At 49.1% G+C, this 26957-nt stretch overlaps 1 protein-coding gene across 1 annotated transcript in view; it reads left to right on the forward strand.

Annotated features, from left to right (window-relative positions):
* The first annotated feature begins 1318 nt into the window (after positions 1–1318).
* GFOD1 (Gfo/Idh/MocA-like oxidoreductase domain containing 1) overlaps positions 1319–26957 on the forward strand; it is a 94880-nt gene continuing 69241 nt past the window's right edge. The window contains exon 1 of the mRNA XM_068961059.1: positions 1319–1571. Within this exon, the coding sequence (XP_068817160.1) occupies positions 1319–1571 (253 nt within the window). The remainder of the gene's footprint in view (positions 1572–26957) is intronic.

Raw genomic sequence — 26957 nt, forward strand, 5'->3', positions numbered from 1 at the left:
GATTCCAACTCCAGGCCTGTGGTTTACCTGTTGAGCAACCTTGCGCGAGTCCTTGATTCTTCCCAGGACTCAGTTACATCATCGGTTTTATGGGTTTCCCTATAATCTTAGGGTCGGTGTGGGGATTAAGGGAGCATGCGAGGAAAGCTTGTCTGGCGTGGTTCCCGGAGCGGAGGTAGTAATGACTCGCTGCTCACACCTGACCGCCTCCCCTGGCCTCCCCTCGGGGCCCCGGCGCCCTCTGCTCTCTTCCAAGGCACCGACGACTAGCCTGATGGGGCGCGCCCTGCCTCGATACACTTATTTTGGCTTGTTCGGGGCGGGGTTTGGGAAGAGGCGAGGATAGGATGAAGGAGGTGGCGGAGGGTGAAGAAAGGGGAGATGAGCGAGGCTGGAGGCGAGCGAGGCGGGGCCGGGGAGGAGCCGCGCGAGTGCTGGCCAGGGCGCAGCGCGCACCCGGGGCCCAGGCGGCGCGGGGGCGGGGGCGGCGCGCGGCGGCCAATGGCGAGCGGCGCTGTGGCGGGGGCGGGGCAGGCACCCCCAGGGCCCCGCCTCCCTCGGCCGCTGACAGCCAAACTCACCAACTCCGCCCTCGCGCCCGCGGGAGCCGGGAGCCTGGAGCCCGGCCCCGACCAGCGAACATGGCAGCAGCGTGAGAAGGCTGGCGCCGGGTCGTGGCCGCCGCTGCTCTGCCGTTCCGCATCCGCGCCCGGCGCCCTCCGAGCCTCCTGCTTAGCCGGCCTGCCGGTGGCCGCCGATTTATTTCCTTTGGAGCGGCGGGCAGCGAGGACTGGGACCCCCACACCCCCCCCCGCAGCCTGGCCGGTCCGGTCGAGGCTTGTGCGTGCCACTCGCCGGCTGCGGTAAACTACGCGCGCGGGGGAGAGAGCCGGTCCCCGGCTGCGGCGGCGCGGGCGCGCGGGGATGAGCCGGCCATGGAGCGGCCTCGGCGGGGCGCACGCAACCGGCCGGCGCTGCCACGGGGGAGCCGCCTGAGCCCGGGTTCCGCGGGGCTTCGGGGCCTCGGGCGCCCCGGCGGGGTGCCTGCCGCCGCCTCTGGGAAGGACCGGAGCCTCGCGTGGCGGACACAGCAGCGGTCACCGAGCTGAGACGCCCGAGCCCGCTCCTCCTGCAGCTCGGTGCGTTCTTGGGCACCCGGGCGTCCTGCCCGGTGCACGGTGGCTGGCGCACCGCGGCGAGCCGGGTGCCAGACTGTCTAGAGGGGTGTGTGTGTGTGTGTATTTGTGTGTGGTGTGTGCGCGCGCGTGTTCGAGCGGAGATCCCGAGCTAACGCCGAACCAGGCGGATCGGAGCAGCCATGCTTCCCGGGGTAGGCGTGTTCGGCACTAGCCTCACGGCCCGTGTCATCATCCCGCTGCTGAAAGACGAGGGCTTCGCGGTGAAGGCGCTGTGGGGCCGCACGCAGGAGGAAGCGGAGGAGCTGGCCAAGGAGATGAGCGTCCCCTTCTACACCAGCCGCATTGACGAAGTGCTCCTGCACCAGGACGTGGACTTGGTGTGCATCAACCTTCCGCCGCCCCTCACCAGGCAGATCGCCGTCAAGACTCTGGGTGAGCGACCCCTCCCCACCTCCCCCCAGCCCCTTCTCGCCTTCCCTCCCCCGCTGCTTTTCTCCCCCCCTCGCCCCCTCTTCATCCCGGAAGCTTACATGGCACCTACGGCGCCCTCGGGGACCCGAGATCCCACATCCCACTCGGAGCTTTCGCCGCCGTCATCCCTGGCCTTCCCCACACCTACGCTTCCCTCCTCCCTTCTGGCACCACTCGGGCGCGCTTTCCCACGTGCGTGGCGCGGAGGCTGGAGGAGGCGCGGGTTCCGGGGAACTCGATCAGGCGGAGGAAATGCTTAGGACTGGGGATGAGCCGCTCGCAGGAAGACAAAACTAAGTCGCCAGCTGTGTGTGTGTAGCGCCCGAATGTGTGTGTTTGCGTGCGCGCCTGCGAGAGGCGGGTGCGCGCCCAGGAACGCCTGAATAAAGGGCCGCACACGTGTCTCGGGTTTTCCTGCCGGCAATAGATTACCTGACTGTCAGTAGCTGTGGCGCCCTGCTAGCATAGTTTGTTTCTTTCTGTGGCGTTGTTAGTTTAGAGGGAGATTAGAGATGTGGCAATCAGAGAATTATTTCCTCTTTGCTAGGATGGTGGGAGTGGTGGGATGGGGGTGGGGCACGTATCTTTTAAGACGTCTGGGAGTTACTTGATAAAACCAGAAAGACTTAACTTTCAGGTGCTGCTGCCCAATAACTGACTTCCGCGCTGTTTTGGAGTAGGATCTTAGTAATTTAGGGCTTCCCAGGTGGCTCAGTGGTAAAGAATCCGCCTGCCTATGCAGGAGACTTGGGTTCGATGGAGGAGGAAATGGCACCCCACTCCAGTATTCTTGCCTGGAAAATCCTTTGGACAGAGGAACCTGGTAGGATGCAGTCAGTTCAGTTCAGTCGCTCAGTCGTGTCTGGCTCTTTGTGACCCCATGGACTGCAGCACGCTAGGCCTCCCTGTCCATCACCAACTCTCCGAGCTTGCTCAAACTCACGTCCATCCAGTCGGTGATGCCATCCAACCATCTCATCCTCTGTTGTCCCCTTCTTCTCCCGCCTTCAATCTTTCCCAGCATCAGGGTCTTTTCTAGTGAGTCAGTTCTTCGCATCAGGTGGTTAAGTCCGCGGGATGGCGAAAGAGTCAGACAGGACTTAGTGACTCAACAGTAACAGCTTAGTACTTTAGGGATGAATGCAGTAGTTCCAGAGGCTGCCAGTGTCACGTGGGAACATGCAATGGTCCCTCCTTAATTCCTGGCAAGAGTAGTTCCAGGGCCTGGTGACAGGCAGGTTGGGAATGAGCTTAACAGCCATCACCGCCAGTTTCCCCCACCTAATCCAGGCAGACTGGACCATCTCCGAGCAGAGTATCAGAGTCCCTGACGTGCCCAGAGGAAGAAGTGCATGTTTTGCTGTCTATCAGCAGTTCTTATATGAACCTGGATGGTTGCTCACTCCTTTGTTGTTCTTCAGTCGTGTCCGACTCTGCTCGCTCCTTAGGGCCTGAGAAAATGTCATTGCCCACCCTTGAAAGTTGGAATTTTTGTTGGCCAGGAAAAGAGACACAGCTTAGAGCCCAGGACGCCATGTTAGGGAAGAGTTGGAGGAGCAGCCCTGGGAAGGAGCGGAGACAGCATCCAGAGACCAGTGGGAATTTATGCAATCTTGGAAAGAATGTTTTATTTTTAAAAACAGGCATGGATTTAGGGTTGGTGACATGTACATATATTTTAATTCTATCTTTCCAGAACTATGATCAGATGTAGAACACGCTTTCCCTAGAAAACCACGTTTATCAGGCCATTCTGTTGTTGACTCAGATGGGACATCTGATAGGATATCTAAGGAGGCTGTCCACGGCTGTCAGTTTTCACGAAAATTTTATTAAGTTTCTGACTTTTGTTGCCTGGTTTCTTTGGTTTTGAATGTAATGTCATTGGGTTCTGGCCAATATTTCTTTTCTGTTTGATCTAATATATGTGTTGGGTAGCTAGCCTCTGTGGTCACGATGGAGCTGTGCGTATTCAATAGATGATAACTGTCTTATAGCATAAATCTGTAAGAGCAATGCATATAAAACAGATCCGTCTTGAGCCCTGCTCAAGGGCTTATGACTATTACATCAGGAAGACCTTGTTGTAACACTGTGCCCCTGCCCCCCGCACCCCATGGCAGCTCAGCACTGAAGGTCAGGCCCACAGAGCAACTGCAGAGCATGGCTCCTGGAGGGCGGCAGTTTGGGGAACAGGGATGTTCCGGTTTTCTCGCTTTGAGAGAAGTGGCACAAATGATACATTTCTGGATACTTCTTCTGTTCTTATTTTTAAAAATCCCTGTGATTTTTTTTTTCCTTGACGAGACAGAGATGGGTTACCTTTTCAGAACGAAGTGTCAGAGGCGAAAGAAGTAGACTTGGCTTAATCATGCCTAAGGAAGAGGGGTTTGCTCATATTTTCATGGTAAATCTTGGCCATTTACATTATTTAAAATTCCTGATTTCACAGGTAATCAGACCACCTGCTTTTGATTGTAGGCAATGTGGAGGCTCTGGATTTAGAGATGATTGGATTGGGCTCATTCGAGGCTTCATCTTCACTGGAAAATCGCTAGACCTGACTCTTCTTTCCATTGTACCTGCGCATGCCCCATGGGTTGGTCATCTCGGTTTGCTGTGCTGTCACAGTTGGAGGTTGAACGCATGCAACACAGGAAGTGAAAAACCCCAAACAGTTATGGGGCCAGCCTGGCCATTGAGGGTTTGTAGATACTAGTGTTTGCCTGGAATTGAAACAAGCCAAGCTTGGTTGGTCCTGGCCTCCTCTTCTTATCCTCCTTTGAGTTGCTTGCCCAGCAATGGCAAGAGATCTGTGCCCTCCATCCATACTGGTCAGAGGTGAGGGGCAGTGGCCAGGATGGAGACGCAAAACTTGCAGTTGATTGAACCACAGCATCCTCCAGTGATTTCCAAAAACTGGCCTGAATTCCCTACCTTAGCGAACTTAGCGTTTCTCTGTTGGAGACATTTTTCTGCAACGTATAATTTCTACAGCGTCCGGGCTGCCTCTTGTCACATGCCTACTATGTGCAATGGGGTAGGTGTGGTCTATGACATGTTTCATTTCATGACTAAAATAATCCTCTAGGATGACTATTGGCCCTACTTTACAGAAGAGGCTGGAGTTGAATTTCTCAAGGACATACAGCTAGAGATGTGAACCTCCCACAGTGCTTCCCCCACCTCCCCAGAAATAGTCATGCCTTCTTCTCCCATCTCCTAAATTTGCTCCTTTGCCTCACTTCCTTCTTAGAGAGTGGCAGCCCAGGTGAGATGGTTGGCATTATCCTTTATTTGTGTCTACCCCTCTGATGGAATCAGTTCCTAAATCTGGTTGATGCCGACTCCCCACTGTTCTCACGTCTGTTGCCTCGTCTATGTCATTGCTTCCCCCGAAGAAGGAACTAGCCCCTTATCTCATCTGAATTAGGCTCCAGTCTGCCCACCTCCACCCCTGCCTCTGTCCACCTTCCACGCTGCTACTGGAATAACCTCGAAGAGTTGCAAACTCCCCGCTTTCATCACTTCTAAGAAAAGCCCCAACTTCTTGGCACAGCAGGCAAGACCTTGCCTCTGTCCAGCCTCATGTCCTGCTGGTGGTTCTGGAACCCCACGCCCTGCAACTAAACCAAACTGCGGGTGTTTCCTGGAAAGACCCTCTTTTGTTCCTGCATCCATGCCTCTGTCAGGAACTCCCTTCTGCCTCGTGTGTGATGGATGCCTGTTTCACCCTTCCAGGTTTAGCACCGGTGGTACCTCCTCCTGAAATCCTGCCCCTTCCTCAATCTTGACCCAACCCCCACTCCCCGAGTCTCAGCACTGTGTACCTCCATCTTTTCTTGCGCTCACATTAAAGCATCTGTGTAAAAACTAGCCTTAATTCAGTTATTTTAAGTAGGTTATGTATTCAGATGGCACAAATTTCAAAAGCTCTAACACATTCAAAATAGTACACAATGAGGAGGAAGTGTCCCCTAATCCCTGTCATTCAACTGGTGGTAATCATGGTTATAAGTTTTTATGTCCCTTTTGAAGATTTTGAAAGTCTACACTAGACTTCCCAGATGTTTCAGTGGTAAAGAATCCACCTGCCAATGTAGGAGACACCAGTTCAATCCCTGGGTGGGGAAGATCCCCTGGAGTAGGAAATGGAACCCCACTCCAGTATTCTTGCCTAGAAAATTCCATGGACAGAGGAGCCTAGTGGGCTACAGTCCATGGAGTCGAAAAGAGTAGGATATGACTGAGCAACTGAGCGTGCACACATACATACATATATGGGAAACTCAGAGGGTAAAAGTCCTGGTCTTCCTGTTTTTGGCTGCATGGCATTTCACTGTATGGATAAACCAGAATTTATTTAAGCAGTTCCCCATGACTCAGGAGAAGGCAATGGCACCCCACTCCAGTACTCTGGCTTGGAAAATCCCATGGACGGAGGAGCCTGGTAGGCTGCAGTCCATGGGGTCGCTAGGAGTCGGACACGACTAAGTGACTTCACTTTCACTTTTCACTTTCATGCATTGGAGAAGGAAATGGCAACCCACTCCAGTGTTCTTCCCTGGAGAATCCCAAGGATGGGGGAGCCTGGTGGGCTGCCGTCTCTGGGGTCGCACAGAGTCGGACACGACTGAAGTGACTTAGCAGCAGCAGCAGCGTGACTCAACATTTCAGTTGTTTCCTACCTTTTGCTTATACAAATTTTTAATGAATAATCTAGTGCATATGGCATTTTGCTTGCAGGCCAATGTGCTCAAAGGATAAACACATGGATTCTTTATCAAAGGTGGTGATAATCTCTTTTATGTGTTTGCTTATTCTTCTATTTGCTATTTGTCTGTGCAGTTAGAATGTAAGTTCTTCGAGGTGGTAGGGCCTTTGTCTGCTTGACTCACCAGGTTGCCTTATCTCGCCTAGACGGTGCCAGGCACTGAGTCACATCATAGGCATGCTATAAATATTTCTTGATTGCCAAATGAATGCCTTTCATCGAATGAATGAGTGCTCTGCTTATCAACGGGATGTGTCAGTAAATACAGAACATTTTTGTCCGGTGTGCAGTAGCCTGGTACCTTGCAAACATTAATTTGTGGTTGGGGATCTTGTCAAAATGCAGATTCCAGGGTGGGACCCAAGATGCAAAATTTCCATCCAGCTCACAGGTGGCACGGATGCTGTAGCAGCCAGACACAGAGTTGTGATGGTTCTCTGCCTTTGGGAAGACAAGGTGTCCCCCACCATGAGTTGTTAAGCTGGCAGGGGAACTGTGTTAAAATACCTGTTGCCTTTACGTGTCACAAGGCAACATCTGTTCTCATGGTCCCTGCCCCGATTTTTAGAGAAAACAGTGCAGGCTCCTTTGGGGAGGTCTCCCCCTGGGATGGATGCTGCTTTAAATAAGGCTGTAGGGTTTCATTGAGCCTTGAACTTGCTCCACTCTGATCTTGCCCCAACTTGTTTGGCATCATTAGCTGTGGACTGGGAGCACTGTGTCCTTTTCTGCCCTACTTCACAGTGTCAGCAAATTGCTCAAGGTTGAGGAGGGCTGCAGGGACAGGCCTGAGAGAGTGGGGAGGAAACAGGGCCCCCTCGGTCACCGTTGCCACACGAGCAGAGATACGGCTGCAGATAACCACACGGTGTACTTGGAGTTGATAGTAACCGTTCTGAAACTCCAGCAAACCCTCCATTTCCTGTTTTTCCTTCAGGGTCTATTCTCCATCTATTCCTGTCTGAAGACTGTAGTAAAGGCAATTGCATTTTCCTCTGAGTGTCTGCCCCTGAGCACAGAGAGAAATTATTTCGGTCTATTGATTTGGTGTAGAGTTGAGAAAGCTCTGGGGCTTTATGTAAATGAAAGAAATGACTCTATTTGCTGTTAGGAAAAGTCAAGCATCACCAGCCTCATTTCATCTAACTGAAATTAGGCTCAGGTGAATGATTGTTGATGGTATCTGGCTTTGCAAACGTACAATTCTGCAGAAGTTTATTTTGGAGCGGGGAGAAGCCAAATGAAGAAGTTGGACATTTTGATACCTGAAACTGGGAAAGAACCGCCCACCCCCCCAAAAAAAGTGAAAGTAAATAGCGTGTTTTAAAGCTTTCACTGAGAAAGAAATAGGCAATTAGTTCTCTATTTTGATTCAAGGACATCCTGATCCATCAAAGAGCCTTATGATTTAAGATGTGGTGATACATAAAAGTAACCAATGTTGGGAAAGGCTGGCAGGTTACAACTGTGTGGCTTTGGCAGAGGTAACACCCTTTGTGAGCCTCAGTTTTTTCACCAATAAAATGGAGTTAAGGATACTATCATATAGAGTTGGTGTGGCAGTTTAAATGTGGGAGGCAAGATAAAGACTTAGTCCATGCTCACTGCACCCCCCACCTCCCTTTGTCTGCATCAGCTCAGTAAATGTTGGTTCTGCTTCTCCCCAGTGTGGTCAGTAATTTAGACAGTCCCACGTGGTATTTCTGGAGATACTTTCCCCCTCATTTTCTGATGAGATGACTCCTTCCTGCTAGATTCAGAAAGTAGAGTTTGAAGTTTCCTTATTTTAAAAAGGGAATGTGCATAAACTAGGCTTCCGATGGCGTCCGTGCTGAAAATCCAGTCCTGGCTTCACAGATACGTGGTCTCCAAAGTGCTGATGGTGTGTTTCCAGGCGCTCACCATCCTCCAGGAAGATTTAGCATCACTTGTGGGAAGGACGCAGGGCACCTCATGGAGCTCGGGGCAGGGATGTGGCTGGGTCTCCATAGGTACCTGGAACCCACGAACTCCTGGAATTTCACCATTTTGAGTTCTGCTCTTCTCTGCGCCTCGCCTTTATCAAGCATCTCTCTCTCAAGCAGCCTCCTCTGCCTCCTGCGCCCATGTAGTGGGTGGAACACTGTCCACATGCAGCTCCCAAACACAAAAATTACTTGTCTCACCGCCTGAAAAGGGAAGTCCTCCCCGCCCCCAGGTGTTCCTGTTCCTGCCTGATGCTTTCTCCTGACCCAGCCTTTTTGGCGGTTCTCTCACGATGTGGAGGCTGCATCACAAAATGCTGCAGGGACCAGTCTACTGAAGGGCAGAGGCGGAGGGATTAAGGGTGGTCATTCTGAGCCAGTCCACACTCCACACAGGTGCTGATGATAAGAACACAGATTTGGTTAAAGATTTTACAGCTGTGGATGTTTCTTGATGATGGAGGTTCTTTATCTACTTTGTGAAATTACACATTTGGCATTTTGGTGCTGTTGCAATGACCATGGTAAAACAGTAGAGAGAAAAATATATATGGGGATCAAATGATGCCAACCTTGTCATTATTTCTAAATTTAGGATGCACGTGGGTTTAGGTAGGTGATAGGAGAGTAGATGAGCATGATCATCCCCATGGAGTTTTATGTAGGTTTGCAGGTCTTCACGGAGCACCTCTTGCATGGCGTGTATCAGCAGAGGACCACCAGGAGGCAGAGACCCTTTGAGTTCAAGTATTAGCTTAAGGCCTCGAAGGAGTCAGGAGTCAGGAAAGACTGAGGCCCCCGAGAAAGGAGCATTTCTGCTTTCAGACCGCTTTCCTACTGGAAATGGCAACATCAGCTCTTCCCCAGTTTCCAGCCTGCTGGCCTGTCCTGTAAATTTTAGAACTTGCCAGTCCTCTTCATGGCATGAGCCAATTCCTTAAAATTAAACCCCGCTCTCTATTTATCCATATTCTATTGATCCCTGTTTCTCTGGAGAATTCGGACAAGTACAGATTTCAGCTGGACCAAGGCCACCTGGCCAGGGGATTTGGGCAACGAGATGCCTGGCAGACCTGGCTGGAGTGTGGGTCTAGAAAGACTAGGAGAAGCTGCTGTGGGGAACTCGGCTGATAGGTGTGGGTCCCTGGGGCTTCCCAGGTGACGCTAGTGGTAAAGAACCCATTTGCTAATGCAGGAGACATAAAAGATTCAGGTTTGATCCTTGGGTTGGGAAGATCCCCTCAAAGAGGGCATGGCAACCCACTCCAGTATTCTTGCTTGGAGAGTCCTAGGGACAGAGGAGCCTGGCCGGCTGCAGTCCATAGAGTCACAAAGAGTCGGACACGACTGAAGAGACTCAGCACACACGCACTCACTGAGCCTTGCTCGGAAACTGGAAGATGTTGGGTGGGTGCGGGGGAGTTCCTTTGCTGTGAAAAGACTTTCCCGCACTCCCGGCTGGGAGTCTCATGGACCCCTTGCCCTAACAGCCCTCGACCTGTCAGCAGGGCTGTGGGGGAACTGGTCTGTCAGGTTTGGGCAGGTCTGGGATGCCTTGGGGTTTAGACTTTATTTTTAAAAAAGTTTATTTATTTATTTGGCTGCTCTAGGTCTTAGTTGCGTCATGCAGGATCCAGTTCCCCAACCAGAGATCAAACCCAGGGCTCCCTGCATTGGAGTGTGGAATCTTAGCCACTGGACCACCAGGGAAGCCTCTAGACTTTCCCTGAGAATTGTTAGTGAGTATGAAAAATTGCGGAAAAGTAACTTTACATTAAATGATATGAATTGTTTTTTAAATTTCCAATTTCCAACTAGAATAGCCCTTAGGGTACTGAGATGCTCTCTTAGTTAGCTTTAATATCCATAAACTGAAACTATCCAGTTTTGAAGCCCCAAATTAAGTTGGTTTGCAGCTTTAGCATTACTTAAAAAAAAAAAGCAAAACAGCTTTACTGAGACGTGCTTTATATTTAATCATAAATTCACCGTTTTAAGTGATTTTATGATTTTTAGTAAACGCAGGTTTTAGTAAACGTAGGTTTGCTTGTGAAACTATCACCACCAAAAGCTTCAAACACTTCAACATCCCCTGACATTTCCTCATGCTTGTTTTTGGCCAATCCCGCTTTCCCACCCCTAGCACCAGGCAACCACTTACCTGCTAACAGTTTGCCTTTCCTAGGAATTTCGTATAAATGGAATCATATAAGTGTAGTCTTTTAAGCCTGGCTTCTTTCACCTTGCATGTTTTTGATATCCATCATTCTGTTGCATGTAGCAGGAGTGCATTGTTTTTTCTAATTGCCGAATGATATTTTATTATATACGTAGAACACATTTTGTTTTATCCATTCACCATTTGATGGGTATTTGTGTTATTTCTAGTTTTTAGCTATTATAAATAATGCTGCGATGAACATTTGCATAAAAGTCTTTTATAGACCCATGTTTTCATTTCTTTTGACTAGATATCTAGGAGTGAAATTGATGGGTTACATGGTGGCTCAGACAGTAAAGAATCTGCGTGCAACCCAGGAAGACCTGGGTTCCACTCCTGGGTCAGGAATATGCCCTGGAGAAGGGAATGGCAGCCCCCTCTGGTGTTCTTGCCTGGGAAATCCCATGGACAGAGGAACCTGAAGGGCTGCAGTCCATGGGGTCTCAAAGAGTCAGACACCACTGAGTGACTAAGCATACATGCATAGTATGTATATTTAACTGAAGAAACTGCCAAAGTATTTTCTAAAGTAGCTGCACTATTTTATATTCCTACCAGCTATGTGGGAGAATTCTAATTTCCATACATCATCACCAACACTTGATATTGTCAGTCTTTCCGCTTGTCGCTGTTATAGTCAGTGCATAATGGTATCTCGTGATTTTGATTTGCATTTTCCTAATGACTAATAATGTGCGGAACCTATTCATGTGCTTATTAGTCATATATCTTCTTTGGTGAAATGTCTATTCAAATCTCTTGACCATTTTTAAATTGGGTTGTTATCTTATTATTGAGGTAGAAGCAATGGTTTTATGATTTTGTTGTTAACTTAGGGTAGGTTTTGGGGAGTTTTAAATGCTACTCTTTATTTTTGATTTTGAAACTAGATACAGCTGAACTAATTCTCCAACCCAAGTGAAATTAGCTTTGCCAAATATTCATTGAAATGGTTCATTATTTAAAACAGTGAGACAATCATGTGAGCAGATGCTGATGACGAGGGCTCCTGAGTTGCCCAGGGCCCTGATGGTACTCTAAACATCCTTTGACGACCTTTCCGAATTCAAAGATTTTTTTTTTTTTTTTTTGAGAGGTGCCCCAGGAACTTTCAATCATTTATTTTGCCCAGTGTCTGGAGACAGAGTCCTCCCCGCAACCATTTCTATTTAATAAGTGCCTTTGAATGGCTGTAGCTGTGGTGAACAATACTCTAGATAGTAAGATACAATCTTTGTTCTTGAGAGAAGATAAGCCTTCGCAAGGACACAGAAATGCAACGAAGTATGTGATTAAGTACAGAACGAATCGTTACCCTGCAGCAGCAGGAAATGTTTCCTTCAGGCCCGTGAGTAACCCCAAAATATCAGCACTGGATTAAGGGCTGGCCACCTGGGTAGCTTGCCGGTGCCAGTCTATAAAGAGTGCTAGAAGAAAGGGGAAAAGCAGAGGACGTGTTTGAAGAGGATTCTCTTCATAGAACGTGCGGTGTGGGGGGAATGGGAGAAGCAACAGAGTGGGACTTGGGAGGGGCTTCCTCTCATCCGGGCTGAAGTCCTGCCGTCTTCTAGAAGCGCTGGCCCCAGTTCACTGATGAGCTTTTGTTTGGCTGAGGGAGGAGCTTGAGTTTGAGGTTAGAGATCAAATGCATGGGGCGGTGAGAATAGACCACACTGGTCCCCAGTGCCCTTCCCCTTGGGCAGCCTGGGTCCCTGAGGAGGTGGCCTTGCAGATAATGGATGCTGCCTGAGAGCTGAGGACTGCAGATTATTCCTGAGGGTGAGATGGTTTGGAAGAACCTTTGGAGGAGGTGGGGCTTATACTGGACCAAGAAGAGGGTGTTAACTGCTCAGTCGTGTCTGACTCTTTGTGACCCCAAGGACTGTAGCCCGCCAGGCTTCTCTGTCCACGGGATTTCCCAGGTAAGAATTCTGGAGTGGGTTGCCGTGCCCTCTTCCATGGGATCTTCCTGACCCAGGGATCGAACTGGGCCTCCTGCATTGCAGGCAGGTTCATTACCGTCTGATGTAAATAACTGAAAGGAAGTTGTAGAACGCTCTATGATGTAAAATCCTCTTCAAGGAACCGCTTGGCCCTGTAGCAGCACTCTGGGAAAAATTGTTTCCTATGAATTGAGTTGCCTCGGAGAAAGAGTGGCTTAAAAATGTCCAGAATTAAAAAAATTTTCTTACCTAGAATTAAATATATATACAGTCAGCAAGTCTTCCCCTCCCACTGTCAGGAGTAAGTGCCACTTTCCTCTTGCCCTCGGATTCCAAATGGTGACGGTCACAGATGATACAGCTCTGGGGGAGGCAGAGGAAGCAGCTTGGTGGGGGGCCACTGGGGAAAACCCATTGAGAGAGACCCAAGGGGCCTTAAGAGGTGGGAAGCAGCTGGAACCGTTGCGAGCCTGGGTGCTCCCAGTGTGATGGGACTCTCCCAGTCACGGAGTGGGGTGGGGCCTTGCCGTGAGGGAGGGGAGGGTCAGCAGAGAGAAGGACGGAGCTGGCCGAGCTCCTCTTCTGGTTTTGTGCTTGCGTCGGATGGTGATGTCTTTCTTCTTTACTTTCTTCTTCACAAGCTCTAACTTGCCTTAGTTTTACTTTTTTTAATTGGTGTATAATTGCTCTTACAATGTTCTGTTAGTTTTCACAACCATGTGAATCAGCTGTATGAACACATCTGTCCCTTCCCTCTTGACCCTCCCATCCCACCCATGTCGGTCATCACAGAGCACCAGGCTGAGCTCCCTGTGCTATACAGCAGCTTTGCGCTACCTGTGTGTTACACACGTGGTAGGTAGTGTGTAGATGTCACTGTTCTTTTCCACCCCTATAGTTAAGAGCTTCCCTGGTGGCTCAGATGGTAAACCACCTGCCTACAATGCAGGAGACCTGGGTTCAATCTCTGGGTCTGGAAGACCCCCTGGAGAAGGAAATGGCACGCCACTCCAGTACTCTTGCCTGGAAAATCCCATGGACGGAGGAGCCTGGTGGGCTACAGTCCATGGGGCTGCAAAAGAGTTGGACATGACTGAGTAACTTCACGTTCTTTCTTTATGGCCCAAGGGGTGAGGCAGGCCTGGGGCTGTGAGTCACTGGGTGAGAAGGGATGAGTGATCTCCTTGGAGAAGGACACTTCAGTGCATGAGAGGTGGACGTGCCTATCAGCCTTAGGAGGTGAGAACCTCCTATGATAGACCTACATAATGACCAGGAGGCAACTGCAGAGGAGTCGGCTGTCATGGGAGTTGATTTCACGGAGCAGCCCATGGTGGGATGCACCGTTAATTCTTGACTGGGGACCCAGGAGGTCCTTGCTCGGTCAGTGCACTGTCTGGCTAGGCTCTTAAAAGTCCCCAAATGTGAAACACTGTGTATTCATTGCTCTCTTTCAAAAGGAAAAATTCTTTCCTTTTCCAAGTTTCCAAAAAAAAAAAAAAAAATCATTGAATCTGGTGTCATCCTGTAGAAATTAAAGTGCGGTATCGGAATGCTTTTGTCATCAGTGGAAAAGTTGACTAGTTTTTTAAGAGGCTGCCTGTCCTCCCGTGTGGGGTTGAGTCTTGGCTTTACTACATTTTACGTGGCTGGGGCTCCTGCACTTTTCTGAGCCTCCTTTTCTTTATCTGTAAAACAGAGATGATAAACATACCTAACTCAGAAGGTCGTAGACTTAAACAGCGATTTGTTTAAAGTGGGTGCTCGAAAAGCATGGGAATCCTGCTTAATCAGGACTTAGGATGGTGAGTTAGTGTCCATTCATTCTTCCCTTGGGCCAGTCTTTATTGAGCACCAGCTGTATATCAGGTGGGGCTTCCCTGGTGGCTTCAGATGGTAAAGAATCAGCCTGCAACGCAGAAGGCCCAGGTTTGATCCCTGGGTTGGGAAGATCCTCTGGAGAAGGAAATGGCTACTGGCTCCAGTATTCTTGCCTGGAGAATCCCAGAGCTTGGTGGGCTGTCTGTGGAGTTGCAGAGAGTGAGACATGACTGAGCGACTAACACAATATACCAGGCACTCTCAAGGTCTTTGCATTACTGTAGTCACTAATCATACATGGCTCTTTAACTTTGTATAAATTACAACTAAATAAAGAATGCAGGTCCTCAATTGCTGTAGCCACGTTTCAAGTTCTCAAAGGCCGCAAGTGGCTGGCTGGAGGCTACCATATTGTCCAGTGCAGTGTAGAACATTTCCATCACTGTAGAAACTTCTGTTGGACTGGGAAATTTGGCTGTGAGCAAAGCAGTCGTATATTCTTGATCTGAACAGGGGTTTTTGAGAAATCCAAACTTTTGCCAGTGTTTCCGTTTCTCCTAGGAATGAGGTGCTAATGATTAGTAGATGCTTAATGATGTGCAGGTACCACCTCCCATATTTGTTAGTAAGGACTCTGTCATTAATAAGAAGTACTGGGGTATGTCTCCTAAAATCCTCTTTAGAGATCAGAAATGGGCAACCAGAGGTAAGTGACGTAACTCCCCCGGGGACTTTGGGTGGCAGGTGGCCCCAGAGGAGGCTGAGTGACACCAGGGCAGGAATGCAGGTTCCCCTCGCAGGAGACGCTTCCTTAAGCCTCTCAGCAACCCTCTGAGGTTTTTCTCGCCTTTGGCCAATGAAGAGCCCAAAGCACAAAGAAGCAGAAGGACTTTGGAGTCTGCATCTAGGGGCTGGGGGAGGGCCAAGATTGATGCCCCTTGATCTCGCGAGAACCGTGCGGGCCGGCCTGGGACTGGGTGGGAGAGTATCCTTCCTTCCCCCTGAACAGCCTCTGCTCTGCAGCTCTGGTGGGGACGTGGTTTCTGACTCTATCCCTCCTGTCCCTGCTCCCTCTGTCCTACCTCCATCCGAGGGCAAAGGCCACACAAGCGCTCAAGCAGATACGCCTCCACGAATAGGTAATTGCTATTTCAGTAATTTTTATTGCTTTCTTCCCCTTTCAAGTCCCATTAACTTTGTGAAAGCAATACCCATCTGTGTGAGCGTTCCTTAGGGAACCGGGACTGTGAAATTCCAACTAATTGGAGCTTGGAGGCAGCAGTGGGTGGCTTTGTGATGTCTCTTGACTCAAGTCAAGGGCGGCATCAGGATTTTGGATGACTTGTCATTTAAATTTGTTATTGGCAGTGCCTCTCTTCTCCTACCTGACTATGAATAATCAAAAGTGGGTGGTAGGAAATGAGATTGTTTCCCTGCCCTTTTCCAGAGGCACTAGAGGAGAAAACAGGAGCTGTAAACATTTTTGGGGAAAATCCCTCCATGCTACGCAGTCCTGTTTGTCTGAACTGTTCTCCTTCCAGCATCACCCACGTGGGATGTTTGTTTACATGGCACAGTGCAGTCTCAGAGAGGCCTGGGGACAGGTTGAGAGCCCCTGGGGACATGGCCTGTCTGACTTCATATGCACAGCCGTTCGCATCCACGGCGCAGAGGCAGCCCAGTTTTCACCAGGAGGCCGAGGTACCACAAGTGCCGCGCTTGTCTGTGGACCTGAGATGTGGCCACAAGTGCTGACCCCAGTACAGTGGGCTGCTGTCCACAGCCGGCCCGCGTGCGAGTTCCATGGGGGATGTATACCTGCCATCTGCTTTTCTCCTTTCCAGCCCCCATGACCCAGGATGATACTGAGAAACGCGCTCGACACTGACAGGTCCTGGGGGAGACAGGGGACTTGCAACGGCCACACCCTCCCACAGGGGTGCCGCACGTGGGCATACATCAGCTTTCAAACTAGTTTACGCTGTATTCACTATTCATCTATTGGATGCCTAGAATGTGTACGGCCTTGTTCTAGGTTATGGAGGGCTTTGAGAAGAGGTCAAAGACGTGTGAGATACGCTCACTGTTCTGAAAAGAACATCTATCTAGAACCTACCCACCCCTTTTGGAACAAGAAGAGGAGCTGACATTTTCTTTTTTTGAAATTTAGAATGTTTTGTATTTTTTTAAACTATGAAGGTATGATAACAGATTTGCAGGAGTCTTGGAAAATACAGGACAAATTTACGTATGAGGAGCTAACATGTTCTCAAGTACTTTGGACCAGGTCCAGGGCACAAGTGTCACTTCATTCCCACCTTACAACCAGGCTTCCCGGTCGGGCATGTAACGTCTCTGCCTTACAAGTGAGAAGTTGCACTGGAGAGAGCTTGAATATCATGCCTCGTTGACGTACCTAGGACACATTTTTTTTTTTTCCCCCACACTTACCATCTAAAATAGGGAACTGACTTATAATTGATGTCAGGTCATAGTTTAATTGGCACCAGCTTTTCTTTCTTGGTAATAAGTAAAATCACCATTGGTCTTCGCAGCAGCGTCTTCGAGTCCATGAAATAGGCTATTTTGTCAGGCTTCACCCAGCAGAGGAGAAGTGGAATTGCAATTCAGCGTGGGAGCGCCTGACTCCAAAGCTGGTGTATCTACCAACACAATGTGCTGCAAAATCCATGGGCCATAGGGCTTTCACAGACGAAGGATAAAAGGGGGAAACAGTGACTAAATTGGAGTGCACGTTATCTGATTCCATCCCTGGGGGGACAATAGCTGGGGAGCTGCAGGTGTTAAGCAGGATGCTGAGAGCCTGAGAAATGCTGGTCTCATTGTCTTCCCTTCTCTTCTGGTTATTTTTTATTGTTTAAAGAGGACAGAAATAAATGCAAACTCTGGTGTAGACAAGATGCAAACAGGAGTGCTGGTCCTCCGTTGGTTCTGCGTGCTCTGGGCTGAGGGCCATGTTTGCACCTGCATGGATCCCCTGGGGGTGTGACTAGGGGTCGCAGGCGCAGTGGCCTCTGCTGTGCTCGAGAAGTCTGATAGGAGACTCGGGCCAGCTCCACCACCCGCATGGCAGAATTCTGGGAAGCCCCCAAGTGCAGGCCTGTGTGTGTTTACTGTCAACACAGCGCCCTCTGGTCAGCACACTCAGGTATGAAGCGAGGGCTGTCAGAGTCCACGGCTGACCTGGATTCAGCACCAAGGACTCGGGGGCGGAGGGAGAAACAGCCACTGCAGCTGCCACAGTTTGCAAGGCCGAGGCTTGGACGGCAAGGTCCCTGCCTGTTTAAACAATTCTGATCTCACGATGAGCGTAGACCAGGTCATTCTCCTGAGCAGCTGATGTGAAAAGCAGGGAGACAGGTGGGTGATTTGGTTGTCTCCTGGGAGGCCGTGTGGAATGGTGGACAGAGACACTGATAGGCTTGGAGGGACTGATCCCCTAACACCCAAGGGAAACTGAGTCTCAGAGGAGTTGAGCTGCTGGTTGCTATTCTCACGGCTAATCGCTGACAGCTGAGTCAGGATGGAACCGGGGTCCCTAGAGGCTGTTCGTTTTACCTTATCAGACATTTAATCACTCCAGGCCTGTGTTTCTCCAACAAAAAAAAAAAAAAAAAAAATGGGAGATTGACTTCTGGTAAGCTCTCTGAAGGAAATAACTTCAAATAATAACTCTGAAAAAACCTGCACACACAAAGGGCTCAGTGAAGCCTTATTTGTGTCATGAAACACTAGGAACAAATGTAAATGTCCCACAGTAGGAGAGCAGTTAGGTAAATATAGTTGATTAAATACTAAATAGCCCTGGAATTATGTATGGGAAGACTATAGCAGCATGCGGAATTTTTTTGATACAACCATAGGTTAAGAAAACGGATATGAAAGTAATTGTATATGATGATGATAGCCTTGCTTAAAATACACACTGGCCCAGAAAATTAAAGCCTGGTAGGTAATCAGCCAAAATCCTAAGGATGGTTATTATGGGCCCATGGGATTATGGATTTTTATTTCTTGTTTAAATTTTGTTTTTCAGTGGTCTTAATAGAAAATACATTGTTTTTTTTTTTTTTTTCTCCCCCAAGAGGAAAGAGACCATAACATGGGGAAGATGTTTGGCTGAATTGACTCTCCAGTTCTTATATTCCGTGATCCTTAAAATCTGGGACAGTTGTCCCCAGGCACGTGCAGACGTTTGTGATGTGTAAAAACTAGTCCAAGCATTGCCCAAAGGGGAGAGATGGTCTTTCAGGAAGTGGAAGTGGATGCTTGAGGGCCTAGGAGCTCTGCTGCTGTTCAGGAAGGTACTCGGAAGTGACTCTGAATCCGGGGAGAAGCCACAGGCTCTTGGTTGTAGGGTGATTTCTTAGTAATTCTAACCTTGTGCAGCCAAAGCCCAAACACTGTGGGAAAGAGCTGAGACGGCTCCTTCGTTTTCCTCTTCCTGCTGACCTGGCCCTGGAGTGGGAAGTGAAGCTCCTGTTGGCTTCAGCCTTCCGGAGAAACACAGAGGTGGTGTGGTGGAAATATTTCCAGTTTTCACTACCCCTTTTCTTTGCAGAAGTCATGCCTTTTAGGCAAACCTGAGCTGGTATAGCTGGTGCACAGCTTCAGAACCTTTGTTCTGGGAGCTTCCTCACAGTCTATGGGAATCCCTTCCTGGGCTGTGGTTGGAGATGTGAACAACCAGAGGGTGTTGGCCTGGGGGCCTGGACAGGTGGTTCTTATCCCGACAGCTCAACTAATTAGCTGTGACCTTGGGCAAGTGATGTCACCTCTCTAGACCTTTCATTAGCTTCACGGTAAAATGCAGACGCTGGAGTCAGTTTATTAAGTTTCTGCAACACTTGCGTTCTAACAACTCACTTTAAAAGCTTGGCGCTGACCAGACAAAGTGATCTGTATCCGTGTTAGTTGCTCAGTCGTGTCCAACTCTTTGTGACCCCATGGACTGCAGCCCTTCAGGTTCCTCTGTCCATGGGATTTCCCAGGCAAGAATACTGGAGTGGGTTGCCATTTCCTTCTCCAGGGGATCTTCCTGACCCAGGGTTCGAACCCAGGTCTCCTGCATTGCAGGCAGATTCTTTACCATCTGAGCCACCAGGGAAGCCCTGTGACTTCCTGGTGGAAGTGATCTGGGTCTGGTAGATATTTTTAAGTGCTGTTTTATTCCTACTGCGGTCATGTGGTTGGTTACCCTGACCTGTTGTTGTTTTGTAATCTGTTAGACAAACACAGCTCTCTTTTATCCCAGGAAGATAAAGTCTCCCCTTTATCTTCAAGGGAGGAAATGTATTCTGGGGGGCAAAGTGGCCTGACTGGTGTGGCTTGGTGGGAAGGCTATTTGCCTAGGTTTTTGTGTGTGCACACGTGCGTGCGTGCCTGCCTGCCTGCCCGCCCACATGCGTTGTGCCGTTGATGGTGTGGGTTTTTTTTTTTTCCCCCTTTAATACCACTGCTGAGAGCTCATCTGCAGGGGTGGCTGCCACTACCAGCTGTCAAGCTAGTAATGCAGTGGGGTTTGGTATGATTTCTGAGCACAAATTTATCGACACAGTGGGTGTTTGGGGTTAGCTTTGTCTGCAGGTGCCTCATTAAGCAGATCGTCCTCCACGGCACTAAGGAAAGATGTAGTTTTGTGCAAGAAGAGCTCCTGCGTTGTCAGCAACAGATCAAAGACATATTTACTCCATCAAGCAGATTCATGTCTCTTCTCCAAAGACGTATTCACTCCAGGTCAGAACTTGTTCGGGGGACAGTTTATAGGAGGCGGTGACAGAGAATGTCACCCTGTCACATGTGAGCAGTCGTCTGGATGCAGCCACTTTTCATTCGAGGGTCCGCCCGGGTCTGCACCCGCTGCACGTTAGGCACCCTTCCTAAAACATTAAGTGTATGATGGGAGTGACTGGGCGGAAAACCTGGTGTAACTGATCATAACCCTGGCAGGGGAGTTAGTGGGCTTCACCTGTCCGCGTAAAGTTAAATGCAGAGAGGGTTTGAAAGGAAAAACTTGTTTACTCTTTTCTCTGTCCCATCTTTTCTCTCTGTTATCTCCTATCTTCAGATGAAAAATCCGTGCCATGGTAACACTGAGCAGCACAATAATATCAGCTTGAGCCTTCCACAGGAATTACAGAAGCAAAGAACCAGGGGCCAGGAGAAGATCAAGGCACCAATAGAGGCGGGATCTGTGTCTACACAGGATGTTTTTGGGTCACCCTAGCCCACGGTGGCTCCTGGTCTTTCCCAGCACTAATTTTATACCTGGTTTCAGTGTTTGACAGTCATTAAAAATGGGAAGGGTTCCTAAGATCCAGCCTAGACTGAGTGGTTCTTTGTGTTCATAGAACCTGTTCCTACTGGTTCGCTTTATAGAGGAGATGCTTGGTGTCATGACAGCGTTGTGCATTGGCTGTGTGTTGGATGACCTAGGTTTCGTTTAAAATTTGCTGAGAGTGCCTATGGATTTTTTTCCTCCCTCCTTAACATTTTTAGGGAGACAGGAAACTTTGCTGGGGTCTGATATTAACTCACTTTGTAGCTTGACCTTCTCTTCACTGGTCTCAATTTCTCTTATAAAATGAAGGGTTCATTTACAATGGTTCTCAAGCTTAGCTATACAGTCAGAACCCCTGGGAAGATTTTCAGCATCCTGATACCCAGCCTGCATCCCAGACCAATGACATCAGAATCTCTAAGGGTGGCAACTGAGTGTTGATATTTTCACAAGCTCCTTGGAGTTCAGGAGCTTTGTTCAGAAACAGTGCTTCTCAAACTTTAATGTGATGTGAACCTCCTGAGTATCTTTTCAAACTTTCAGATTCCAGTTCCCTAGGTCTGGGATGGGGATTATGCATTTCTTCTTCTTCTTCTTTTTTTTTTTTAAACTTTTCAAGTTTGTTTTTTATTCATTTTTGGCTCCGCTCGATCTTCATTGCTGTGCACGGGCTTTCTCTAGTTGCTGCGAGCAGGGGCTGCTTTTCATTGCAGGCCTCTCATTGAGGTGGCTTCTCTTGTTGCAGAGCATCGGCTCTCGGCTCGTAGGCTTCAGGATTTGTGACCCGTAGGCTCTAGAGCACTGGCTCAGTTCAATTCAGTCGCTCATTTGTGTCCGACTCTTTGCGACCCCGTGGACTGCAGCACACCAGGCCAACTCCTGGAGTTTACTCAAACTCATGTCCATTGAGTCGGTGATGCCATCCAGCCATCTCATCCTCTGTCATCCCCTCCTCCTCCTGCCTTCAGTCTTTCCCACCATCAGGGTATTTGAAATGAGTCAGTTCTTTGCATCAGGTGGCCAAAGTATTGGAGCTTCAGCTTCAACATCAGTCCTTCCAATGAACATTCAGGACTGATCTCCTTTAGGATGGACTGGTTGGATCTCCTTGCAGTCCAAGGGACTCTCAAGAGTCTTCTCCAACACCACAGTTCAAAAGCAAGAGCACTGGCTCAGTCATGTGCCTAGTTGCCCCTCGGCATGTGGAATCTTTCTGGATCAGAAATCGAACCCATGTCCCCTGCATTAGCAGGAGTGTTCTTAGCCAGTGGACCACCAGGGAAGCCTGGGATTCTGCATTTCTAACAAGTTTCCAGAGGATGCTGATGCTGCCAGTTCATGGACCAAACTTTGAATAACAAGATTTAGAACCTAAATCTTAATCATGGTACGAGGCACAAGAATTATGTTTGCAAAAATGTGGCACAAGGAATGGGCTACAGAAATGAGCAAAGAAGAAGCAATCAGTTTGGAAGAAGAAATCGGGGGTTGCTGCACAGAGGAGGTGGAATTTGAGAGAAGAGAATGCCTTGAACCATGAGGAGGCTTTCTTGGGATAGAATATGAGTGTATGTTAGTCTGAGAAACTTGTTTCTCTAGAGAAGCAAACAATAGGATGTGTGTTTGTGTGCATATGTGCAGTTGCTGCTTGAACAGCATGGGGTTTAAGGGTACCAATGCTCCACAGAGTCAAAAAAATCTGTATATAACTTATAGTCAGCCCTCCATATCCGCAGTTCCTCCGTATGTACAGTTTTATCTGCGTAGATTCAACCGACAGTGGATTATGTGGTACTGTAGTAGTAACTGTTGGGGAAAAAACCCAAAAAACTGCCTGTAAGTGGACTCACACAGTTCAAACCTGTAATGATCACGGGTCATGTATGTGTGTATATTCACATATGTATATATGAATGAGAGATTGATTTTAAGAAATTATCTTCTGCAGTTGTGGACACTGGTGAGTCTGAAACCTGCAGGGCAGGAGAGCAGGCTGGAGACCCAGAGACGAGCCAGTGTTGCAGTTCAAGTCTGAAGGCCATCTGCTGGCAGAATTCCCTCTTTTTAAGAGGAGATCAGTCTTTTTCTAGTAAAGGTCTTCAACTGATTAGACAAGGCCCACCCACATTATGGAGAGTATTGTGCTTTCCTCAGTCTGCTGATTTAAATGTTAATCTCACCTAAAAAATACCTTCTCAGAAACTTTTAGAATAATGTTTGTTCAAATAACTGGGTGTTGTTTCCTAGCCAAGTTGATGCATAAAGTTTACCACCCCAGTAAGGGAAAGTGAAAGTCATGTCTGACTCTTGGTGACCCCATGGACTGTAGCCCTCCAGGCTGCTCTGTCCACGGAATTCTCCAGGCCACAATACTGGAGTGGGTTGCCATTTCCATTCTCCAGGGGATCTTCCCAACCCAGAGACTGAACCCAGGTCTCCTACATTGTGGGCCGATTCTTTAACATCAGAGCCACCAGGGAAGTCCATTGAGGGAAAGGGTGTTCCAGTTTCTTTAGGCCTCCGGGCACAATAGAACTAACAGCCGGAGCAGGAGGAGTGCATGGTCCAAGGCAGCAAGGGTGATTTCTGGGCATTTCTTCATCTTTACTCTGTTCGGCTCTGTTTGGCTATAGGTGTAGCAGAGCCAGACTCCACAAGCCACAGAATCAGTGTTGGCCGGGCTGTGGGTCTCTCTGCCCAGCCTCCCCTCTGCCTCTGCCCACGTGTGGGTCCCGGAGCCCAGACAAGTGTCTCGGTGCTTTCAGTTGCCTGGCTCTGTGCCCAGGGGTAATGAATTAACAAGGAAGAGCACACAGGGGAAACCAGGTGTGCAGGAAAACCCACGTATGATGCTATGGCGCAGACGCTCGGCCTCACTCCCTCGTGATTTGAGTCATCCTAGGAGAGGGGGAGTTGAGCGGGGTCAAAGGCACACACACACACAGAGTGTCTGCAGGCCAGAAGCACACTGTGGTGCAGAGGGTCTACGTTTTTCTGACCCTGACCACAGGAAGAAATATGTTGTACATCATGGCCAAGTAGATACATAACTATGTTGTTCAGTCGCTCAGTCGTGTCTGACTCTTTGTGACCCCATGGACTGCAGCACATCAGGCTTCCCTGTCCATCACCATTTCCTGGAGTTTGCTCAAACTCATGTCCATCAAGTCAGTGATGCCATCCAACCATCTCGTCCTCTGTCGTCCCCTTAGATATAGAACTATAAATATATCGATATAGAGAACATACATGTATGTGTCTCCATAAAGTGGCATCAAATTGAAACAGTTTTATCCCATGACGCTTCCCCTTATGTCACTGGCACATGATATTTTCTATTCTCTGCTTTTTCATGAAGAAGAAAAGCTGGTCTGTCCCACTGACCCAGTTTTACAGCGCTCGATAGAGGCATCTGCAGTAAAAGTGAGACCGAAACCTGGGTGGAATGGAAAGAGCTTGGGGAGTCTTGTGACCTGAAGGGATGCCGTCCAGTAGAATTTCTGTGCTGATGGAAACATTATGTGCTGTCCGATGCAGCAGACGCTGGCCCCATGTGGCTTTTGAGCACGTGAGATGCAGCCATTGCAAATGAGGCACTGAATTTTACATTTTATTCCATTTTAATTAATTGAAATGAGAATCTTCTCATGTAGCTGGTGGCTTCGGTGGTGGACAGCACAGATCTGGGGGACTGCCCTGCCCCTGCCTCTCACTAGCTCTGTGGCAGTGAGTCCTCAAGATCACCCCTAGGACCCTCACCCCCACAGGCTGGCCACCTGCAGCTTTCTGGAGTCTGGTGGTCAGGAGAGCCTGGCTTGATGGGGGCACACGGTTAATTAAGTGCCCGAGGTGGTGTTACAGATAACATGCTTTGCATTTTTAAATGGTCCTTAGGAGACCTTTCCCTTCTTCCCTTTCAGTTGCTTGATTGCTTACCTGTGTGACTTGCTGGTTTGAAAAGAGATGCTTTCTGCTTAATGAAATCTTAGCCCATCTTCACCGACTTGGTGACATTTGCGACCTGAACACAAGGTGCTTTTCTTTCATTGCTTGCTTTCTTGACTTTCTTCTTCCCAAACAGGTGTAATAGCCCAAAGGAAGAGGCCAGTGGGAATTGGGAGGCAGAGGTTAACCATCAGACTGGGTTCTTTTGCTGCTGTTGTTGTATGTAGTTTGCAAAGCTGGTGATGACATTTGAGGTTTGCTGGACAGATTTTGTTTAAATTCTAGCAGTTAGAATTGGAAAACATCCATTACTCCACTGACCTCAGGGCTCTGCTGGAAAAGATTAGGGGACCCAGGAAAGGATAGGGGAAGGGTGACTTCATCCTCACTCTCCAAAAAGTTCTGGTAATAAGAATCAACCTTGACTGAGCTGGGGTTTGGCAGGATACATATGTCAGCTTATTTTACTTCACAGCATCAGTTTCTTCTCAAGCAGGGCCTCACAGTTGACCAGACTGAAGGTGAGTTGGGTGAGAAGCTCAAGCCTATTGCTTAGTGTTGAACGCAGAAGTGAGCTGAGATGCTCTGCCAATTCATTTTGGCTCCAAAGGGAGGGGTACAAAGAGGGATAGAAATTCTAAGTGCTAGTCGCTCAGTCGTGTCTGACTCTCTGTGACCCCTTGGACTGTAGCCTGCCAGGCTCCTCTGTCCACAGGATTTCCTAGGCAAGAATCCTGGAGTGGATTGCCATTTTCTCCTCCAGGGGATCTTACTGACTCAGAGACTGAACCCAGGTCTTCTGCATTGCAGGCAGATTCTCTACTGTCTGAGCCACCATCAGTATAGAAATTCTAGGAAGAGCCTTAACTCAAGACTTTCAAAAACTGGGAACAAAATAACCAGCCCCTCAATTGGAATTATTGTAAATGGCCCAGGCCCCTAAGAGTTTTTATCTTATTTACTTGTTGGTAAATAATATAAATAATGTTTGCATTTTTAAATGGTCCTTAAGAGACCATTTATACAGAGACTCTCTGTATAAATAATGTTAAGTGTTAGTCGCTCAGTAGTGTCCCATGAACTATTGCCCACCAGGCTCCTCTGTCCATGAAATTCTCCAGGCAAGAATACTGGAGTGGGTTGCCATGCCCTCCTCCAGGGGATCTTCCTGACCCTGGGACTGAACCTGGGTCTCCTCCACTGCACGCAGATTCTTTACCATCTGAGCCACCAGGGTGTAGATAATGAGAGGAGTTTTAAACGGGTCCAATGATAGCAGTGAAGATGAGCGATGTCAGAAGCCACTGCACAGAAATGCAGCCCTTTTTGTTAAAAGTACCTTTGTCGTGTGCCAGGCATCTCACTTAATTCTTACCACTGCCTTCTGAAGAAGTGATGGTTTTTATTTATAGATAGAGAAACAGAGGGGTTAAGTCACTTGCCCGATGTTACAGCTAGGAATCGGCTGTTGGCACCTGGGTCTGCTGTTGGGACTTTAAGCTTCAGGCCTGACAGGCTGAAAGTGGCCCCACTGTGTCCCAGAATTTTGGCGACTCATTGGTACACACGGATGCTCGGATGGCATACAAGAGGCGTCCTGGGTGACCATCGCTCCCGGAGCTGGGAAGATGGGTCCTCCGCTCTCTGGCTGTCTCTTGGTGGAGACAGCCCAGCTCCCATGTGTTCTGAAAATAGCCGATTCTGGGGTAAGGTGGGGCGATGGACTTCTCTCTAAAGTCAGAGAGAGGGAGCGCGTGGTGAAGGAGAGTGTGCACCCTACGCATACCGGATACGGCGGGAGAGAGCCGCTGGCCCTCGCGGATTCAGCTGACAGGAAGCAACTGCCGAAGGAGGGCTGGCAGTTCGAGGGCACAGTAGCACTGCCCTGGAGGGCGGAAGGTGTGAGCGGACAGGGGATGGAAAAATAAAACGGGGAGGCGGCCCTGGTTCGCTCCCCGACTGCTGGAGGAATCGCAGCTGTGGCGGCTGACTCAGGAGACCCAGGGCGCTTCCCACGGCCTCGTGGCGAGGGTCTGTGCAGGGCCGTGCCTGTGAGGGCAGGTGCTTCCCGCCCCCTCGGAACCGGGGCATCCTCCCCCTTCCCCAGCGGCTCTGGCTTGGAGACACAGAGATGCCAGCCTGTGGGGCGGGGGGCGAAGGGGGCTGTCGTCGTCATCATCATGGGAGCAGTGTTGATGGAGCTTGCCTTGTACCTACAAGCTACTCAGCCAGCGGCTGCAAAGGAGACTCAGAGTGTGATGAGATGGAGCCCCTGCTTCCAAAGAACCAAGTTGGGAAATGAAAAATAGACTCGATACAAAAACAAAGGGCTTCCCTCATAGCGCAGTCGGTTGAGTCTGCCGGCAATGCAGGAGACC

This window comes from Capricornis sumatraensis, chromosome 22, assembly GCF_032405125.1.
Source record: "Capricornis sumatraensis isolate serow.1 chromosome 22, serow.2, whole genome shotgun sequence".
Taxonomy (NCBI): Eukaryota; Metazoa; Chordata; class Mammalia; order Artiodactyla; family Bovidae; genus Capricornis; species Capricornis sumatraensis.